The 23,164-nt window shown below is 34.1% G+C and overlaps 1 protein-coding gene across 9 annotated transcripts in view; it reads left to right on the top strand.

Moving 5' to 3' along the window:
- The window catches only part of Dscam3 (Down syndrome cell adhesion molecule 3), a 2,377,722-nt gene that overhangs the window by 1,729,795 nt on the left and 624,763 nt on the right, over positions 1 to 23,164 (top strand). For all 9 annotated transcript variants that reach the window (XR_011333174.1, XR_011333173.1, XR_011333172.1 and 6 more), the window contains exon 6: positions 7,456 to 7,617. Coding sequence is in view for 6 of the 9 variants with exons in the window: in XM_069831322.1 (XP_069687423.1) it covers positions 7,456 to 7,617 (162 nt within the window). In the remaining 3 variants the exon portion in view is untranslated. The remainder of the gene's footprint in view (positions 1 to 7,455; positions 7,618 to 23,164) is intronic.

Raw genomic sequence — 23,164 nt, 5'->3', positions numbered from 1 at the left:
CACATGCATTAAACACGAAAAAAACTTGCAGCCCTCAAATTAACACTTTCAAATTATTAGCGAAATGTTGAATTCTCCGTCTTTTTTGTTCACTAATGTAATCAGAACACCTGGAATACCATGAAATGTAGCCTATTTCGATATTATAACTAATTCTAAAGAAAAAATAGTCTGAAAAAAGAACTCAGAATATGAAATTCGCTATAAAACGACACAATAATAATCCGCGAATGTGTTCATATTTCCCTATTAGAACTCTATTTCGCGATTTGTCGTGATTATTTTATCCGCATATTATTAATCAGAATCACTTAATTCGTAAAGATTAGTAAAAATATATTGTATATCTATTATGTCGTGATTTTCGCGATCTCCATAAACACCTGCCCTGCTTACTTCGCACAGGTACGGTGTGTAGCATGACTGAATAACTTTAGCCTATCTGTGTGGACTGAGCAGAAGTGAAATTAGAGTTATCGAAAGTACGGTAATATGCTGAATAAAGTATCCATTATATAATGAATACAACCGCCTGAAGAGTTGAGTTAAAAAAAAAAAATGTTACTACTCTACTGTATTTTGATAAAATACCCTAAAAGTAATAAACAAACTGAAAATCGTAATATCGCATTTCCCTGTAACATTAGTGGATACACTACTTTACTCTCCTCCTATAGCTAGTAAAATGATTTGTTTACATATTGCACTAGTAACACCAAACTCCTGTAATGGAAGGGGGTAACAGTGTTTCCGAGTATAGCCAGGTTAATGTTAAAAATGTTGGTAAAAATAAAGTGATGTCCCTGTAGTATAGGGTAATAATCTATTTTAGGAAAACAGAGTTCTCTGAAATCTCAGCCCAAAGTACTAACAGTTTGGAAACGAAAATTATAATAAAAAAGAAAGATATTTTGGATGACTTATGAATGAGATGTCCCGCGCCGTGGCGTCGTGGTCTAAGGCATCCTGCCTAGGACTCGCGCTACGGAATGCGCGCTGGTTCGAATCCTCATGGGAGAAGAAATTGTCTCATGAAATTTCGGCCAGTGTATGGGACCGGTGCCCATCCAGCATCGTGATGCACTTGGGGAGCTACGATAGATAGCGAAATCCGGTTGCGAATGCTGCTATAACGGCTGGGGGGGATCATCATACTAAACACACGATACCTCCATTCTGGTCGGATGATCGTCTACCTCTGCTTCGGCATGTGGGCGTAAGGCCAGCAGCCGGCTGGTCGGTCTAGGCCCTTCACGGGCTGTAGCGCCGCGGGTTATTATTATATGAATGAGATGGAAAGAAGTTAGTTATACCCAAGTCTAAAGCGAATGATGACGTCGCTTTGGTTACATTGCAGTGAGCACGAAAATATTCGTACGATACATGGACACATAATATCAAGTTACATCTGCCTTGGAGAACTCGCCTAGTAAACAGATCTCTAGACAGCTGCTCCCTCTGGCTTGTAGCGTGACATTTATTTTTGTTTCTCGTTGTCGGAGCGATCGATGTCCAATCCAACTCCGTCCCAATCTCCTGGTATCGTTTGCACCGTCTCCTCATATCCAGCGGGGCATGAAGTCACGAATACAGCAAATCAGAAGGCCGATACCAGTTGGCATGGCAACCTGTTTATACTCTGCCTGTCGCGGAGTTCTCTGTGTCACATCTTCTTTTGTTCATCCTGTTGCTTTATAGAATTTCTTCCTGTTTCTTCGTCCCCCCGTCCTCACCTCATGGCGTCGGCACATGGCATGTGTAAGCGTGATTTTGTTTCTCTTGTATGGCTGCTAGCGTGAAAGTGTGTTCACTGATATGCAAACTTCGCAGTTTCAACATGGATGAGTTCTCTCTTATTCGATGCATACCAAATATTTTTTCTCTTGCTGTTATTAGCCGCTCTTTCAGTGGGTTGAAAAGATTTACAGGACGGAAGTATCCATCCACTCGTCTGCTTCTAAGTTTTTATAACCACATCAGCATCTAGATAACTTAAATTTAAATGCAATCAAATAATTATTTCAGAAATACAGTATTTAATAATAATAACAGGCATCTCATTAGTTGGTGACTTTTTTACCTGACAGAATGATTATAAATTAAGACTAATGCCAGAAGGTCCAATAAAATGGGTCCAACAACAGTATTTGTAATAACACAGGGACATCATTTTATTTTTACTAACATTTTTAATATTAACCTGGCTATACCTTTTGCTACCCCTTCCCACGACTGGAGTTCGATAATACTGCGTAAAATAAAAACAAATCACTTTACTAGGTATATGAGTTATCCATGCGAACGTATTCATTATGCAGTGTATATTATACTGTCTACAGCACATTAGCGTACACTATAGAGAATAAAGTTAAATTGGAAAATAATCATAATATGGATATTTAAACACATTTTTTAAAATGGTGACCGTTCATTTCGATACAGGGTTCAGTCCTTTTGTGCATATTATCGCACTATAGACTATTGTACCTAATTCCAATTACCAGTTTCGTCCTTCGTACTAATAACTCATGTTGAAGTAATTCTGTACCTACTCTGTATAAACGTACCTTACGTACTGTAAATTCAATCTTCACTTCTGTCTGATCCGAAAAAATAAAACTACTCAGACATGCTATCTACTGTCCGTACAAGTAGTTATGTCGGAGGTTCGTAGAAAAGGAGGAAATCACGTGACAATTAATTATTTAACGTTTAACGAGGCCCTTTTATTTAAGTTATTTTAAACAGTTGCATAATATTACGTAGACGTCCAATTCCTAACGGAAATTAATGTTTTCAGAAAAGACTAAGACAGCCAAGCCACTAGCCTTTTCAGCGGCGTGAGCAGAAGCAGGTGGGGAAAATCGGGATGCGACGTAGGCAAACGGACGACAGCACCTGTGCGAAAATATGATTCAATATTGAAACCTGTTTCGTCACTAGAAAACGCGAACATATTTCTGGAACGTACTATACTCAGTACTGCTTGACTGCATGTACGCAGCCTTGGTTGTGTTGGAAGTTTGCTAGTAGAAGGGGTGGGAGTGAAGTACATTAAAAAATCGGGTACAATAAAAATTGAAGTCAAAATAAAATGATGTCCCTGTACATGTCTAACAGGTATTGTACTGCAACTCAAGATTTCAGGAATAACTCCCTGTAAAGCTGATTTGAATAATTTCGAGGAAAAATTGTTCCGGGGGCCGGGCATCGAACCCGGGACCTTTGGTTTAACGTACCAACGCTCTACCAACTGAGCTACCAGGGAACTCTACCCGACACCGATCAAATTTTTCCTCTATATCCACAGACCTCAAACTTTACAGGGAGTTATTCCTGAAATCTTGATTTGCATAATACACGTCACTGTTCGTTAACAGAAAACCACAATTTAAGTCACACAGAGTTAGTGTGCACTCGAAGTTGGTTGCTTGACGGTTGTCAGCCCGCTTTGAGGTCTGTGGATATGGAGGAAAAATTGGATCGGTGTCGGGTAGAGTTCCCGGGTAGCGCGTTGGTACGTTAAACCAAAGGTCCCGGGTCCAATGCCCGGCCCCGGAACAATTTTTCCTCGAAATTATTCAGGTATTGTACTAATTTGATACATACATCTAATAGCAATCTAGGTCCAATTTTGTGATGTCCAACCAGCGTTGCCAACACTGAGGCTTGACTGGATCACGTAATTGGTTCCAGATTATCGTACTTTTGATTGGAGGATCATACACTACATACAAAATAGGCCTATTTTGATTTATTTTACCTAAATTCCCTTCACAGTGTTTCATTTAAACGATTTTTTTAGAAAATAGATATCAAAAAGTCAAAATTGACAATTATAATAGCAATTATAAATTGAGCGATATTCGAATTCCACAAGGTACAGTATTAGGACCAATGTTACTTATAATATTTTAATAATTTGTTGAAAATTGATCTAAATAAATATAGTGGTAATATATTTTCTTTTGCAGGTGATACTGTACTAACATTTAATGGAGAAAAATGGGATAACACTTATTTAAAGTCCACATCTGTGGAGTAACGGTTAGCGCGTCTGGCCGTGAAACCAGATGGCCCGGGTTCGAATCCCGGTCGTGGCAAGTTACCTGGTTGAGGCTTTTTCCGGGGTTTTCCCTCAACCCAATTTGAGCAAATGCTGGGTAAGTTTCAGTGCTGGACGCCGGACTCATTTCACAGAGGTTCAACACAAGTTTGGCCATGGCCATCAGGTTCACCTGATTTGATGTCCTTAGACTTTGTTTTGTGTTTGGGCTATCAAGCCAAAAGTGTACAAAATTGAAGTAAGGAATCTACAGGACCTGAAGAATCTAATTCTAGAAGCATCCGGCATATCACCTTCTTTCATTCAGACGCTAAATAACCTAAGATGTTGATACAGCGTCGTAAAATAACCTACAGTACTTAAATAAAAAAAAAAATCTTTAAATGCTAGGAAGGAAATGAAGTAGTGAAAAATTACCTTGACTCTAATCTCCTGTCCTTAAATACTAATAAAACTACCTATATTCCATTTTCTTTAACAACGAAAGGTTTACCTCCACCTATGAATAATTATCACTTAGTAATACATAATATTTAATGTAATGAATTAACAAAATAATTATTGTAATTGCCCACATCTAACACCTTTCACACAAGTTAAATACGTAGGAATAATTATAGAAACAAATTGATTTCATGTGTACAAGTGTAAGAAAGACAATTTTTAAATTCATAATATTTCGAAATTTTATCACTAAGGAGGCATTGAGAATAATAATTTTTGCTTTGATACAATCAATAATACAATATGGTATAATAAATTGGGGTGGAGTAGCATCATCTGTACTTAATCCATTAATTTTATTACACAAAAGATTAATAAGAATTTGTCTGACCAAAAATATTGATTACCCAACAAATTTAATTGATACAGATTTTAATGCATTAACTATTGAAGAAATTTATAAATATAGTTTACTAACTTACTACCACAGAAATCAAATAAAAAATAAATCTAATCGACATGAATATCCTACTCGAAGACAAAAGTCTACTTTTCCATTAATTGAGCCTAAATGTCATACAAGTGCAGCTCTTAAACATGGTGCTAGTTTCGGCCCAAGACTTTATAATAAAATTACAAACCGTTTTCCAAATTTGAAATATTTTAAAATTGAAGCTTTTAAAAAATAAATTTATAAATTGTTCATGATATATAATATTAACAAATGTATTTCATTTTTTACCTTTTATTTCTGTCGACTATAGTCATGTTTTTATTGAATATCACTGGCTTCTGTATGATTGTCAATTTATATTAAATATGTATTTTTCTCTCTTTTTCTCTTTCTTCTTTTTTTGCTCTTGTGTGTTATTTATTAGTTTGAATTAATTTACTTACTGTATTTAGTAAACTGTCTTTGTAAATTTTATGTTTTGGCTAAGACCACACTGTACACGAGCCGGGCTCTTACGGTAGTGGCTAGAAATATTTTTGTTTTATAAATTTAATTTGTACTCATTAGCTAGCTAGTTAAATAAATAAAAAATAAACAAATAAATACTTGTTAAAAATTAAATATCAGCAGATAAAATGATTTTTAAACACTTTGTTTTCTGCTTACCTTGGGAGGAACCTCAGAAGGATCAACAACAGCAGGAACAGAAGAGCCATCTAGCCCTTTTACAGTTTGTTTAATCAGAAAAAAACCAAGCTTCAAGTGTAGGAATTGTTTACCATAATTTTCTACAATTTTGTTTCAGTTCTGTATATTTAAGTACACCGGATGTAGATTTTTGGGAGTAGGATCTACTAGGACCACTATCGCTATTCTCTGATTCCATTTGGCACTATTTCAAGTCAGAACCTATCACAATGACACCTGATTACTTACTACCGTGCACTACCACAAACACAACTGGCACAAACAAGCATTGTAGCAGGCTGTTTCTTGTTCCTTTGTAGGACAAAATAGTCCCATATTTTGAATATGTTCATTTCCTTTTTCTGTTATGGAATTCTCAAAACATTATAGACCTAGCCAAATTATTAGTTATTATATGCTTACGTGGAAACAGTAATTATGTTTAGACATTGAGAGGATTGGAGAGACTATTTCTCTGAGATATTTAGAAATAAACAATGGAATGTTTGTCAACATCATTTTTGAATAGCCACAATTAATGGCTACATCGTCATTTCTTGTCGCTATAATAATGTTTGTTACTGTTGCTCCTAGGTATTTGAATTTTTCCACTTCTTCAAAGGATAAATTTCCAATTTTTATATTTCCATTTCGTACAACATTCTCGTCACGAGACATAATCAAGTAAAATTCCCGTGTTTTCCCTAATCGTTTGTGGATTTTCTCCTAACATATTCACGTCATCCGCATAGACAAGCAGCTGATATAACCTGTTCAATTCCAAACCCTCTCTGTTATCCTGGACTTTCCTAATGGCATACTCTAGAGCAAAGTTAAAAAGTAAAGGTGATAGTGCATCTCCTTGCTTTAGCCCACAGTGAATTGGAAACGCATCTAACAGAAATTGACATATGGGACTTTGCTGTACGTTTCACTGAGAAACATTTTAATTAATCGAACTAGTTTCTTGGGAATACCAAATTCAATAAGAATATCATATAAAACTTCTCTCTTAACTGAGTCTGTATTAATATTAATACTGATATTAATTAATTGTTAGTATGTTCAAATTTCAATAACTTCCAGTAACCGGCTCAGAAATCTAGTATAATTTTAATTTCATGGCACTCCACGTCTGTCTTAGCTGCCAACATACCAGTTACAAAATCACTAACATTTGTAGTATTTGTCAGCATCGAAATTCGAAACGAAGTTCACGAAAGAAAATTCAACCTGCAGACTAGAAAATCACCATAATCCACTAGCATCTGTAGTAATGGGGGAGGAAAATAGTTAGGTTTCACCCTTAGGGTGTGAAGTAAGTGGACCCGGACTATAGAATTTTCTATATTTACAATTTCTTGGGATATTTTAGAGCATAATAATAATAATAGTAATAGTAATAATAATAATAATAATAATAATTATTATTATTATTATTATTATTGTTATTATTATTGTTATTGTTATTATTATTGTTGTTACTATTATTGTTGTTATTATTATTGTTATTGTTATTATTGTTGTTATTATTATTGTTATTATTGTTATTATTGTTATTTTTATTATTCTTGTTATTATTATTGTTATTTTTATTATTCTTGTTATTATTATTGTTATTGTTATTGTTATTGTTATTATTATTGTTATTATTATTATTGTTATTATTGTTATTGTTATTATTGTTATTAATATTATTATTATTGTTATTATTATTATTATTATTATTATTATTATTATTATTATTATTATTATTATTATTTTGTAGTCACGTTCTGACTTCAGCCTTCTCTTTTGTTCGCAGTCGTACGCCAAAACTACGAGGTGCAAGTGTATCGAGCCCACGTCCTTTTAGGCAACACCGCAGTACTTCACTGCGTCATACCAGCATTCGTGAAGGATTACGTCACAGTAACGTCATGGTTTCGAGATGACACCATCATCTTGCCCGCACGGGACGACGCGGGTAAGTACATGGAATTTATTACCAATCAGGAACTGTGATGGATGGCACACTTCGACCCTTACGTCAGCCATCACGCACGAAAGGGTTTCCTTCTGGAAAGAAAGCAGCGGATCGGTGAATCCTACGTGCTGTGATTTACGACAAGATGTTTCGTTTGTATTAAAGATTACTCTGAAGATGTTATATTAACCCTATAGTTTGAAGTTATTATGATTGAAAACACATCCATAATTTGACAAGAAGGAAGGGCATACAATTTAAACGTTAGGTATTTATTTCGTTATGAATTCTTAAAAATTCGCATGCGAATTGTGGAACTTATTTTGCTTTCGTATCATCACCACCATTATCATAATTTTACCTACTCTGTCACCATCACTACTACAGTACTATCTTCATCTTCATTTATATATTTCTTATGCATTATACAGGGACATCATTTTATTTTCATTCAATTTTTATTGTACCTGAATTTTTTAATGTACTTCACTCCCACCCCTTCTACTAATGAAGTTCCAACTATCCTCAACACAGAACCAAGGCCACATATAGTAAACAGTACTGAGTTAGTGAGTATAGTATATTCCAGAAATATGTTCGCGTTTTCCAGTGACGAAAGAATTTTCAATATTGAATCATATTTTCGCACAGGTACTGTCGTCCGTTTGCCTACGTCGCATCCCGGTTTCCCCCACCTGCTTGTAAAGTCTAGTGGCTGGGCTGTCTTAGCTCTTGTCTGAAAACATTAATTTCTGTTAGGAATTGGACGTCTACGTAATATTATACAACTGTTTAAAATAACTTAAATAAAAGGGCCTCGTTAAGTAATTAAACTAACTGTCACGTGATTTCCCCCCTTTCTACGACCCTACGACATAACCACTTGGACGGACAGTAGATAGCATGTCTGAGTAATTTTATCTTTTCGGATCGGGTAGAAGTGAAGATTGAATTTACATTACTCTTTTATAGAGTAGGTACAGAATTATTTCAACGTGAGTTACTAGTACGAAGGACGGAACTGGTAATTGGAATTAGGTACAATAGTCTATAGTGCAATAATATGCACAAAAGAACTGAAGCCTGTATCGAAATGAACGGCCACCATTTTCAAAAATGTGTTTAAATATTCATATTAAGATTATTTTTCAATTTAACTTTATTCTCTATAGTCTACGCTAATGTGCTGTAGATAGTATAAAATACTGTACACTGCATAATGAATAAGTCCGAATTGATAGCTCAATTCGTGAGTAAAATCACATTGTTAATACAGTACTGTATTTTGGTTAAACAAAAACGTAATAAAAATTACTTATCAAACTCAAAATCGCGATATTTCCTAGTTTACGAAAATGGATGAACTACTTTTCTTCCCTCCTATACCTAGTAAAATGATGTGTTTGTATTTTACGACAGTATCATCGAACTCCAGTTGTGGAATGGGGTAGCATATGATGTTTCCGGTTCTCAACCGTTAATCCAAAGGTATAGCCAAATGTTAGTAAAAATAAAATGATGTCCCTGTATGTACACGCTTTAACATCAGTCTATGGTCATATCGTGTATTCTATAGAGAGCTTGTGTTCATGTAACTGACTTAGATTTTGTTTTAATGTGTATGATATTGGTGATTAAGACGGTAATGAATCATGGTGTGTAATTTTTTTAATTCGGCATTTGCCTTTGTGACTGAGGAAAGCCATGAAAAACACCAGTTATATTAGCCTGCCAATGAGTTTGAAACTGTGCGAAAGAAATCAGTTTGAATACGAGATGTGATCATTAAATTCCGAGATTGTGTCTCCTGTGGGCGAAGAGATCACGTGATTAACACGTGTGCGCAGCAGTGACACTAGACGACCTTGGAGAGACACGACACAAAGTTTGAAAGCGCTATCTTCATTGAGACCTGTGTTAGACAAGATTTTGTTAGCACGTACATCCGCGCATTTGCGAAATCATGATGGACTCGAAACTGGAATGTCAATCTTAAACGTTACCATCTCAGCCAGCCAACTCGCTCAGTTTGGGGAGTCTGTACTTCTACAGGGACAGCATTTTATTTTTACTTGCATTTTTATTATACCTGCATTTCTGAATGTACTTCACTCCCATCCCTTCACTAATGTCCTTGCTCCCGTCAGACACACAAACTTACGGCCGCTGTTGTATTCGAAGTCTTCAAGCACTGAAGTAAACACTGCAGTGTATAGTGTGTTTCAGAAATATGGTTGCGTTTTCTATAGAAGAAAGAACCTACATTAATAATATCGTACTACAAAATTATATTCAAGAAACGATAAATTCAGTTTCAGAGAACATGATTCAAAATGTTTTTAATAATATGCGTAAAGAATTGAAGCCTGCATTGTAATGAACGGCAACCATTTTCAGCAACTTGTTTAAAAATTCAGATTAGCTTATTTTGAATTGAGGTGGCTAGAAGCAAAGGAATGCTAGTGACATTTGTAATAACATGAGTTAAGTGCATCCAGTGTAAGCTAAAGTATCTAAAATTTTAGTGGCAAAGGGATATTTTAATCGCATCACACATTAAAATTTAAATAAAAATTTCACTGATTTTACGAAAGCTTAAATATTTAAACCCCATTTTCTCAAAAGTAACTTAAGTACACTTACAGCCCTTTACTTATGACCCCGCAACTTAAATGCACTCTCTATATTGTATGTTAACATCAATAATTAATATGCTAAATAAAGTAGATATTACATAACAAACATAGCCGCCTGAAAAGTTGAGTTTTTGAAAAAAATGTTACTACTCTACTGTATTTTGATAAATTCCGTAAAAGTGATGATCAAATTGAAAATCGTAATATCGTATTTCCCTACAACATAAATGGATACACTACTTTTCTCACCTCCTATACCTAGTAAAATGATTTGTTTACATATTGCACTAGTAACATCAAACTCCTGTAATGGAAGGGGGCAACAGTGTTTCCGAGTATAGCCAGGTTAATGTTAAAAATGTTGGTAAAAATAAAGTGATGTCCCTGTATATCTTACAATGTTAAATTCCTCGATTTTGGATGCACTTTCCTCAGAAGTTATATAAGATACAAATGTAGAAAGAATAGGGCATATGTAACATACCTTTAAGTATAAAACCGGCTGAATAAATTTAAAATTACACTTAGAGGTTGGAAGAAAAAATCATTGCTAACATATTTATGTTACGCCTATACACGTTAGAAAATACATAAAGATCTTATTTTAATTACATTACGAAGAGGAGGATGTGCGCTAAGAGGACACCTATATACCCAACGGTATTTTCTAAACTCAAAATGCACTTTTACTGACGCTCAGCGTATTGTCAACACTCACCACAGCACCAGTTGAAAGCTTTGCACCTTAGCAATTAGCAACGAGTTCTGTGCATAGCCGGTGCTTTCTCCTACTGCTGATGACGTGTCATCATTACCTTATTTTCTTTTTGTCTTCAAAAGAAAGTAATTAAAAGAGTAGAAAGATAATTGAATTTCCCGAAGTGGAGTACATAAGGGGAGAAAGACAAAACGACTGGTTAAACAAGACAGTAAAAATAAAAAATGCATTTCATAAGAGAAATATTTTATTAATGTTGGCGTACAGCAGCACTTCAGGGATATTTTCACTTTATTACGTTCATACAACTCCATCATTCCCCAACTATGTTACTATGGCGTCGATACACTTACAATTTTATTTTATATGCTTCTAGATTTTAAAATTATTCGAAAACAATACGTTACATTCTCCTATGAACACATTCGTGTAATTTATTTTTGACAAAAGACTACTGGGCCTTCGCCTTGGTGGATTCGTGGTTAAAATTAGAATTACAGTATAATTCAGGGGTGCTCTGCAATAACAAAGTTGTACGCATACCTCAGTATAGTCGCCACAATTAATGTATCAAAGTAACAAATTCAATAACGAGATTTTGACGAATAATACATGAAATTTATACAGCTTAAACTATCAATAGTCAATCAATTTAGGGCATTTCAAAACCTAAGAGATTTTTAGCCTAATTCACGATACATCGCCATTCGTCTCTGTTCTCTGATCTTCTTGTCGTCCTCCCATTGTAGAAAGATTATCATATACTGCGTGTTCAGTTCAAAATGTGTCATGGTTCGCTGTATGTCGTCATGTGGCTAGCCGATCAGCCTAGAGAATTCAATGTTCCTACACTTCCGCAGAGGCTTATTACCTATGTGCCAGAGAAGTTGCCTAGCAAGTACGGCGTTCATTCTGAAGAGTACTTACCGATACGTATCGTAACGCCGGTAGTGGCAGGAATGTGAACTGTTTGGAAACACGTACTGAGGTGAGTTTTTTCCTTACTGTCGCGATATAGGGAGAGGGTTAAGACGATTACTTACGTATTTGTTGACATTAACTTCGACGGTCAACATGGACACGGAGCATTTGATTTGTTTGTGGAATGTTGCCGTACGCAACCGATGATAATAAATACCCTGCGTACGACTTGGCCGCGCAAAACACAGTTCGAAAGAGGTTATGGTAGCACACAGATCGTACAGACCGCCATCTGTTGCTACGACGTTTAAGTTATACCGTACATGTTCTCAAGTTCAGATTGAACTCCTTGATTAATAGGCAACTTCTCTGACATACAAGCTGAAACTCACTTCAGATCGCTGACTCACCAACAGTGGCGTCATGACACACTTTGAAATGAACACCCAGTACTTGGTCCTGCCAACGGAGACGAGATCTCTTACATCTTGAGAATAGTCGAAAGCTTTTCGTAGAAGAGAGTCTTCATCACGCCGTAGAACGTGTCCAAGCCAACGTAGTCTTCGACTTTTTATTAAGGCTATTATGCCCGGATCTTTATAAATATCCCTTAGTTCCCTTTTGTTCAAAATTATCCATGTGTTATTTTCTTGAATGGGACCAAACATCTTCCTCAAGATTTTGTTTTCAAAAGTAAAAAGGGATTTTGTTGTTTTGTTTTTTTTTTTGTTAATATCCAATTTTCACAGCAATTTGGAGAGTTGGTAGGATTATTGTTTTATAGCATCTTAATTTTGATAATCTAGAAAGGAGTTTGGAACTAAGCAATTTATGAAGGGAGTAGTAACACTTATTTGCCGTAACGAGTCTATGTTCAATTTCTTTCCCAAATAATGCTGTTACTATCAATAATACTCATTCAAAAACGCAGATTTCCAAACGTCTTTCTTTGTTAATGAAAACAATGTTACTTTTACTTACTGCCAAAATCCACTTCTTACACATACCTTGTTATTGCAGAGCACGTCTCAATTAACATATGAAACTGATTATCATAAGTATATTCCTAATTATTTTATTTAAATTACAAAGAGCAGGATGTCCGCTGAGAAGGTGTCTATACAGAGTGGATGATAACTTATGCACCAAAATTTACATGTTAAATATAACAAAACTTCTATTACACTTTTCCTTCGGTGAAGTGCCGTTAAACAGGAAATTATAGGTAAAAATAATCTGAACAGTTAATGTCTTGAATTTTTTATTTTTTTTTGGAAAATTAAACCGTTTAGCCATGAATTTAAATTCGATAATAGCGAAAATCGTTGAAATAAATCTTGCAACAGAGCGCACGTCGCGTGTTACGGACTGAGTAGAGCAGAGCGGGAGGGGAAAGTAAGGAGTGCAGGCAGCGCTTGCTTAGTTATTGCGGCGGCCGTGATGTTGCCAAATGCTTCATAGAAACATAACTATTTCCTCTAAAAAGTGAATGTTTCATTTTGGTGCAGAGGTTACCATCCACTTGTATACTCGATGGTATTTTCTAAACTTCAAACACATTTTACTGACTCACAGCGTATTGTCAATAACACTGTTACTACAACTACTACTACTACTACTATAACTACTACTACTACTACAACTACTACTACAACTACTACTACTAATATTACTACTACTACAACTACTACTACTAATACTTCAACTACTACTACTAATACTACTACTACTTCAACTACTACTACTAATACTACTACTTCAACTACTACTACTACAACTACTACTAATACTACTACTACTACAACTACTACGACTACTACTACTACTACTACTACTAATACTACTACTACAACTACTACTACTACAACTACAACTACTACAACTACTACTACTACTACTACTACTACTACTACAACTACTACAACTACTACTACTACTACAACTACTACTACTACTAATACTACTACTACTTCAACTACTACTAATACTACTACAACTACTACTACTGCAACTACTACTACTGCAACTACTACTACTACTACTACTACTACAACTACTACTACTACAATTACTACTACTACTACTAATTCAACTACTACTACTGCTACTAATATTACTACTACAACTACTACTACAACTACTTCAACTACTACTACTACAACTACTACTACTACTACAACTACTTCTACTACTACAACTACTACTACTACTACAACTACTACTACTAATACTACTACTACTTCAACTACTACTACTAATACTACTACTAATACTACTACAACTACTACTACTACTACTACTACTACTACTACTACTACGGCCTGGGTTGCCTTTTGTGTCCGAGGTTGCCCAGATCTATGGCATTTAAGTGTGCTTAAATGCGACAGGCTTATGTCAGTAGATTTACTGGTATGTAAAAGAACTCCTGGGGGACAAAATTCTGGCACACCGGCGACGCTGAAATAACCTCGGCAGTTGCGAACGTCATTGAATGAAACATATAAGATACAGAAAAATAGATACAGTTCATTCGAAGTAAATCAATATAATCAATATAACATTGCACATTAGCGAACTGTCATTTATTACATAAAAACAAGGGTCTAAAAATCCGAGATCTAGCAATAATGTTTTATTGAATAAAATTAAATTAAAGTTCTGTTAAGCTTCTAAGCGTTAAACACTTTCCAAATAAATGTTTTCAAATCCATATATATTCCCAAATCTCAGACCTGCAGTAGTTGTTTTAACAAGGTCCCCTTTTATGTAAAGATAAGTCACTGAAATAAAGACATAAAAAATACATCATTCATTTATTAATAGGCCTACGTCATCGTTATTATTAAAATTACCTATATAAATTGACGACATCCCAGATAGCAAAGTAGTTTCTTTCAGGAAATACAGTGATGGACATAACCTCTTAATATCTAAAAACAATTGAGAATAGATACGCGAACATATCTAGACGGCCCATTTCATTTGAAAAATGCTGCAGTAGAAGCACATCTTGACCATGAATGAACAAATGAAGCCATTTATAGTGAGGATCACTTAAGTGTAGTTACTAAAAGTATAATTTGGCCGTCTCTTGAGTGTTGCCAACTAATACCAGTTATCACAAAAAAGAGGGAAAAATCACAATGCTACGTACTGAAATAATAATAATAATAATAATAATAATAATAATAATAATAATAATAATAATAATAATAGTATAGTAATTAACAGTAACAATGTTTTACTTATTTACATCTCATCTTTATGTTGCGAGGTGTTTTCTAAATGGTTCAATAAATTATGAAATAGTATATTTTCCTACTGGACCTCTCGGATATTATGTTGGTAACTAGGATTAATATAATCTACTATTAAAATTTATTTTGTCTGGCAACATGAAATTCATTACTTTAACTAAACAGTTTACGATTCACGAGACCTAACCTAAAAATGAAGTTTGATCACCTGAAATGATAGTACGAATTCCGAAAATAGAACATCACTTTAAAATATATAGCTTACTTAAAATACTTCCAAGCACTTTCTTTTTTGAGGAAGTCGCTACCATGCTATTTCCTATCTTGGATATTTTAATAAAAATCTAAACACGAAAGAATTTCATTAAAATCCCAAATATATTTACGTGCATATTTCATACGAAGTAGTCTGTAAGCTATTTCTTATTTAATTACATATACCTGAATATAGATTTGAACTGGAATCACAACGCAACAGAACTGAATTGTGTATTGATATTAATATTAATACTGGTATTAATAATTAATTATTTATTAATTCAAAAGCCTAGGTACTTGCATTTTCATCAGTTTACTTGACTGCAAAACGAAGTTATTGCTGCCAACATATCAGTTAGAAAATAATTGCCAGTTGTATAGTGAGGATCACATAAGAACAGTCCTAAACAGCAAATATTGCCGTCTTGTCAGTGTTGCCAACTGTTACCAGATATCACACGATCCTACGTACTAAATGACTTATTTACTTGCCGTACTTTATGTTGGAAGGTTATTCTACATAATTCAACAATTTGTAACATATTTTCATACGCAAACTATACAGGAAAGAGATCAATATGTCAAGTATTTTGTCTGGCAATACGAAATTCATTGGTTTGACCAAACAATTAACTCACGAGACCTAACCTAAAAATGTATTCTGTTTGACCACATGAAATTATTAGTACTAACTCCGTAAACTTATCTGACTGTAGTCTTGAATTATAACCACAACACAACACATAAAACAACTATTATGTATTAATATTAATACTGATATTAATTAATTATTAGTATGTTCAGATTTCATTAGCTTCCAGTAACCGGCTCAGAAATCTAGTACAATTTTAATTTCATGGAACTCAAGTAGGCCTACCGACAAATATTATCGGTATTTGTCTCAGCTGCCAACATACCAATTACAAAATTACTACCATTTGTAGTATTTGTCAGTATCGAAATTCGAAACGAAGTTGGCAAAAGAAAATTCAACCTGCAAACTAGAAAATCACCACAATCCACTAGCATATGTAGTAATGGGGGAAAAATGGTTAGGTTTCACCCTTACGGTATGAAGTAAGCTAACCCGGACTATAATATTTGTCAGTACCCGACATTCGAAACGAAGTTGGTAAAAGAAAATTCAACCTGAGAGCTAGAAAATCATTATAATCCACTAGCATATGTAGTAATAGGGGAAAAATGGTTAGGTTTTACCGTTAGGGTATTAAGTAAGCTGACCCGGACTATAACTACCGAAAGCTTTGCGGGCTGTATCGACGAAACTCTCATTTGGGTACTGTATTGTCTTGCTACGAGATTTCTAGTGTTAACAAAACACTGTTCATGTTAAAACTCCAAAGAAATATCGAATATCAGTGAAAATGCATAGAAAACACTGCCAGATCAAATCTAACATAATAAGATAAACTCAACTGGCTAAATTATCTTATTCATAAAGGTAAAGACCAAGAAGATGTAATTACGTTAAATAATGATTCTTATAACTTACATAAGTCGTGGGATATCAAACAACTTTCTTACTTTTCTTTGTCAAACTTGTATGAATTATGATAAGCGAAAGTTAGAACTTGGTGCATCATCAAAGTCAGTTTTCTCGTCAGAAACGTAATAACCGCTGACTTTTTAATTACTAAATTATAAGCCTGCTCTAACTGGCAGTAGTAGGAAGGTGGAACTCATAAATATCCTTTGTTTATGAACCAAACCTTATATTAAAATACTTTTCAAGTGTTTCCCAGTTTTAATGAAGCTTCCTAGCGAAGCTGGGGTGTACGTAACGAGGAGAGACGTTGCAATGGTTTAAACCTTCCGCATCTTCACTTGGAAATGTTATTAGTTTGGATAAAATGAAAAACGCTCCTCCTACGTCTTGAATTTTGAAATATTTCATCCGTCGAAAGAAAATACGAACAACTTCAAATGAACAGATTTTTAGCACCAATTCAACTCTTTATTTTATGCCATGTTTTAATTTTTTTATTTAAAAATGTTGTATTTTGCTGAAAATACTGCAATTAGAGCCGGAAAGGAATATAAATTTCAACACTGAGATATGTAGGGGAGAGTCGGGTAGTATCGGACATCGGGTAATATCGGAAAGTGAGTTCCTTTCATCTACCACACGATGATAGTAGGGGAGACTGTTGTACCTTTAGCATAATGTACCTTTGAACATTTTTTGTTTTTTTAATTTTTGCTGCTACCTAGAGGACTCAAAATGAAGTAGATTGTTGAGAAAGCCGCTAAGTAGCTCTGGTCGTAGTTTCAGTTTGATTTATTGCAAAGTGTAAGTTCTGTGGACAAAAGTAGTTTTTTTGTACCAAAAGTAAACATTTCGTTCATTGATGTATGTTTTCTAACACAAAATCAGATTTCATTTGTTAATATCTTTCAAGTACGGTGCGTTCCCTATCATCTGGTGAGTAATAATATATTTTAATTTACATGATTTATTTGACTCTCTAGTTTTCGGAGCCATATTTGTTTAAACATGCACCCTCTTGTACCTTTGAACACAAAACATCTTGTACCATGGAACATGTTCCAAATTACTAACGGTTTTTGTTTTTTTTTTTTTTTTTGTTTTTTATTTTTTTTTTTTATTTTAAGGTCATGTCATGAAGTAAGTCTGGAATTAAAGAGGTCCCCAATTGATTCGGATGTCTTGAAGAAAGCTGTTGAAGCAGTTATTGCTTCTCCAGGAAATAAAATCTAGATCAGAGAAGCCTGGTCTGGTTTATTATTGAAAATACATTTTAGATATGATTGTCAGTTTTTACAGCTATATTCCCACCTATATTCCATTTGTTCCAACTTACAAAAGAGTATGTTCCAAGGTACATGATCCTGTTGTACCTTTGAACACATTACATATCTCTTCATTTTATTTTTTCCATCCTTAATAGATCTGTAAAACAGGAAAATACATACAGGAAGTTGTAAAGGAATCTTTAATAGTTATTTCAAGCATTTTTTCATTTAAAAAATTTCATTTCCCAAAATTAAAAAAAATAAAATGTGAAAAGTGTTTAAAGGTACAACAGTCTCCCCTACGTGATTGACATGGTTACGTTTCTGTGATGTCGCATAGAGAAACGTAACCATGGCATTCAAGTACTACCATATGGTGATAGATGAAAGAAAGAAACGCACTGTCCGATACTACCCGATGTCCGATACTACCCGACTCTCCCCTATACAAAAATACATCATGAATTAACTATAGTGTTCACAATAATAGTGCATTTATTTTAAATAATATAATTATAATGTAATACGGATCACTCCAAGAATTTAATTTAAACTTTACTGTTGAAATATCCAGCGTGTTAAAAATATCCAATATTTTAGCAGGTGATAGTACATATACATCAAAACAAGAAAATAATGTCTAATAAACATGGGTCCCACTACACACACTTTCTGAGATCTGAACACTTATTTTTAGAAGGTGCTCAATGTGACGTCCATTAATGGCAATGCATTTCTCCGCCTACAATACAGCAGACCATCAGATAATCATACCGTAGTTGACACCCCTGGCATGGAATAATGATACGTCGCAAGGAATACTGAAAACAAAAGTTTAGTTACGGATATGAGCGGGATTCAGCAGAGATGGTGTTGTGAATTTTCGTAATCAGCATATGTAGGCTAATGAAAATCCCCATGGAGTTGAAGAAACAAGGCATCAGCACCGATTCTCAATCAACTTATGGTTAGGCATTCTTGGTGATAGATTAATAGAGCCATACGTGCTACCACAAGGATTAACTGGGGATCGTTATCAGGATTTTCTTATTAACCTATTAAAATAAATTTCAGAAAGTGCGTGATTCCTTACGTAGAAAGGCAGAGGAACGTATTGCCATGAATGGACGTCACATTGAGCACCTCCTATGTACAAGTGTTCAGATCTCAGAGTGTGTGTGTTGTAGGACCCATGTTTATTAGACATTATTTTCTTGTTTTAATGCATACTAGCACCTCCTAAAATATTGTATACTCTTTAACACCCTGTATACTGAAAGTGAATTTCGGATTTTTGTTGATAATAGTAGTCCGTATAAGCCAGTTTTTGTCTAATGCTTTTCCAATTCACTGCGGGCTAAAGCAAGGAGGTGCACTATCACCTTTACTTTTTAACTTTGCTCTGGAGTATGCCATTAGGAAAGTACATGATAACAAGGAGACTTTGGAATTGAACGGATTACGTCAGCTGCTTATTTATGCGGATGATGTGAATATGTTAGGAAAAAATCCACAAACTATTATGGAAAACACGGGCATTTTAATGTAAAGTAAATTGATAAGATCCTTCAATAACTGTCACATTTTATTAGCCTAATGAATTATACAAATAAAAAAGTAATAGGTCATAGTTACAATTGTAATGTGAGTAGCGTTTTCGCCTTGTGTGGCATCATTAGGTCTAAAAGAGTAGCATATATCAATATTATGAACAGTGTGCAAATATAATATGACCTTGCAAAATACATGACGAAGATTATAAAATCATTGGTTACAAACAATGTCATATTTTATTAGAGATATCTATAATGATTTCTGATATAAAAGCACTTAAAATGATTAATTTAATATTGGTAATATAAATCCTCTGATCTCGCCTTAAATATTTCAGATATTCAGGAAACATTCTTTTCTTTAATTTGCTTCAGAGGTAAATATAGAACTTTAGTAGATAGTTTCCTTCGCTGTACTGCACGTAAAACTATGTCAGATGAGTGTATGATAATAGTGTCATCTATTCAGAACAAGCGAAACATATTTCAAAATATGTCCATTTATATAATCTTTGAAATAATAAAATATTTAAAATGTGATAAAAGTTTAAAATTTAAACAAATTAAAAAAAAAAAACTTTACTGTGTTAAAATAGTTACAAAAGGTAATATACCTTGTTATGCACATACTGCCGTTTCGGAGTCGTACTTAATCATCAGCGTTTGCTGTACGTATGTATCAAATTATATTAACTTTTTATGTTAAAAGAGTAAAGATTTTAAAGTGTTTTAATTTATAAGACTCTTATCATATATTAAATAAAAACTAAGGTACCTTAGGGGAATAACGCCATGTTAACGTTTGGGCATTTTTCAAAGTGAGGTCATGCTATTTTGTTCAGATATAAACTCACAATTCTAATGTAAAACATGTTTAGCAAACATAAAAAGCGGTGTAAGTCAAAATTGGGCATGAGGTTTAAAGTAAAAATTCAGTAAAATACAGAGCAAAGTAGCAATTAATATGTCCTTCTTGCTATCCACTGACTACTAATAGTTTAAATAAAATGAATATTAATTGCTACTTTGCGCTGTATTTTACAGAATGTTTACTTTAACCCTCTTTACCCATTTTTGACTTACACCACTTCTGCTCTGAACGGCTCATATAGGTATAAAGTCTCCCCCCAAAATAAATTAATTAGTTAGGATGTTATGGGGTTTTTCCAACAAACAAACTGAAAGTAAGCAAAGCATTGCTATTTTCTAAGTGAATGAAAGTAAGTATGAACATATGTTGTAATCTCTGTAAAAACTGCACTATAAAATCACAAAAAATTAAATTCTTTTTCTGTTGCAACAGACATTTCTCTTATCATGACTTAAAAGGAATGAAGTAATTGATGTTTAGATTGTCCAAATCAACAAATGTTAGTTTATTACTCCGTGTATAAAACAGTTTTCTACATTAGGCTACGTATTTTACATGTAAATTACACGTAAAATACATACAGGTAATTTACTCGCCCAACCCTGGTCATTTGTCCATTTTCTTGAAAACACGTACAATATGAGTAGTTGGCTTTATTACCTCGATGGGCGTTATTACCCCATGGCACCTTATATTATAATCTTTGATTCTGACATTCCATAATTAGAAAATTCGCTTACACGACCAAAAAATCTAGGTAGGTGTCTTTGAATACCAGTGTATGTACACAGGAATAAAAGATGCAAAAAGGGCAATATCCAAGCTGCAGTAATAACTGTTAAAATATTTAATTTAGTTTCCCTAAACCATACACAAAGGAAAGGCAATATAAAGTATCTGAACTTCGCAGCACGGATTTGAATACATTGTGCAGTTTCGTGTGGTCTGTGCGTCTCAACACCCAATAAGGTCTCTCAATTTCTCATCCATCTACACTGTGAGAGGCGAGCCTTGTAAGGTGAAAGAACTTGGTGACGTGTCGACTCCATCAGAACGAGGCCTCAGTGCTTTGTGGGGACTCTTGTATAAAATATACAGCGAACAAACAAGCTCCATGCCCCAGCTGCTCTTTCTTTATATTTTGTCACTATCAGAGTCCGTGGATATACAGAGTAGCGCAATCACCGAGTCGGCCGCCATTGTTAGTCCTTTTCAACACGCTACGGATAGGAATATTTGAAGTAAAACTCAGATATTTTTAATTTGAAGGGCAAAAACGTCTAAAGGATCTTCTCACATTATAGAACATTATTATCAGTCAACATACTAATGTATAAAAACTGCATTTAATAATTATTACAGCATAAATACGCATTTAAGTGTTCAATATACTCCTTCATAAACATCACAGCAGCATGAACTTAATAAATTACAAGTAACAAATGGAAACAACAATTTTACAAATAAAATAACAGTAAATCTAAACATTTCCAACTGCATTCCTCGTGCAAACTCTCCGACTTCCGCATATAAGGGCACACTATACTGAAATTTCTCGAAGTTTATTAGTTTTAAGAGTTCACAACAGTGAAACCAATAACTACCATACTTACGAAGCTAGATTCACCAAATTTTGATCACTGGTATATCTGCTTATTAGTGACAAGTGTACAAAATTGCATCCGCCTATGATACGTGGTTTGCATTTTATTAATTATTTTATTAAAATATTGAACCGCTTTATATAAAAAGTCGCACTACAATTGACATTATTCTTAAGTGATTTTCACTTACATGGCTCCTTACATACATGGAATCAAAGCTTACTATAAGGTTTTGTTGTAAAATTAATAAGCAAATTGCTAGAATTTTTTAGTTAATGAAAAAAATTAATAGTCATAAAAATTCCTAGTAATTTACCCATTCGCTGTACAGAAAATTCCAAAAGTAATGTTTGTTTCTAGGTATATACAGAATCTTATAAGTGAATATCAATGAAAAATAATGTAAATTGTGACGCAAGGGACTTTTTGCATTAAGCAATACACTATATAATTAAGTTATTAATAAAGTGCAAACCACTTATCATAGAGAGAGACGAAAGTTTGTACATGTGTTATTATCAACCAGAATACTAGTGATAAACATTTTGTGAGTTTAGCTTTAAAAGTATGGAAGTTAGTAATTTCATTATAATGTCCCCAAGGATACACTGATGTGAGATTTTTCATTTTTGGTACGAAAATCGTTTCTTTGTTTTTATCTTTAAAAATTCATTTATGGTCTAAAGATGCCCTCTGCCAATTTTCATGATCATACTATCTATCTATGATCTATCAGCTGTTTAGGGTCACATTTTTAAAAGGCTGCGATCTCTGACTGTTAATTTAAATTCTCCGTCCACGACCCCCACTCTGAATTCTGCGACCATTTTGGAAATTACGCTATATTTCATATATTATTTATTATATTAGATTTCCGATTGAGCCAGTGTAGCTTCTTGACTTCTCGAAATATTTCTTCATAGAATCCAACAGGTGTTAGACCTACTTCAAAGG

Source organism: Periplaneta americana, chromosome 7, assembly GCF_040183065.1.
Source record: "Periplaneta americana isolate PAMFEO1 chromosome 7, P.americana_PAMFEO1_priV1, whole genome shotgun sequence".
NCBI lineage: Eukaryota > Metazoa > Arthropoda > Insecta > Blattodea > Blattidae > Periplaneta > Periplaneta americana.
The sequence above is the reverse complement of the archived record's forward strand: the minus strand, read 5'-3'. Positions and strand labels throughout refer to the sequence as shown.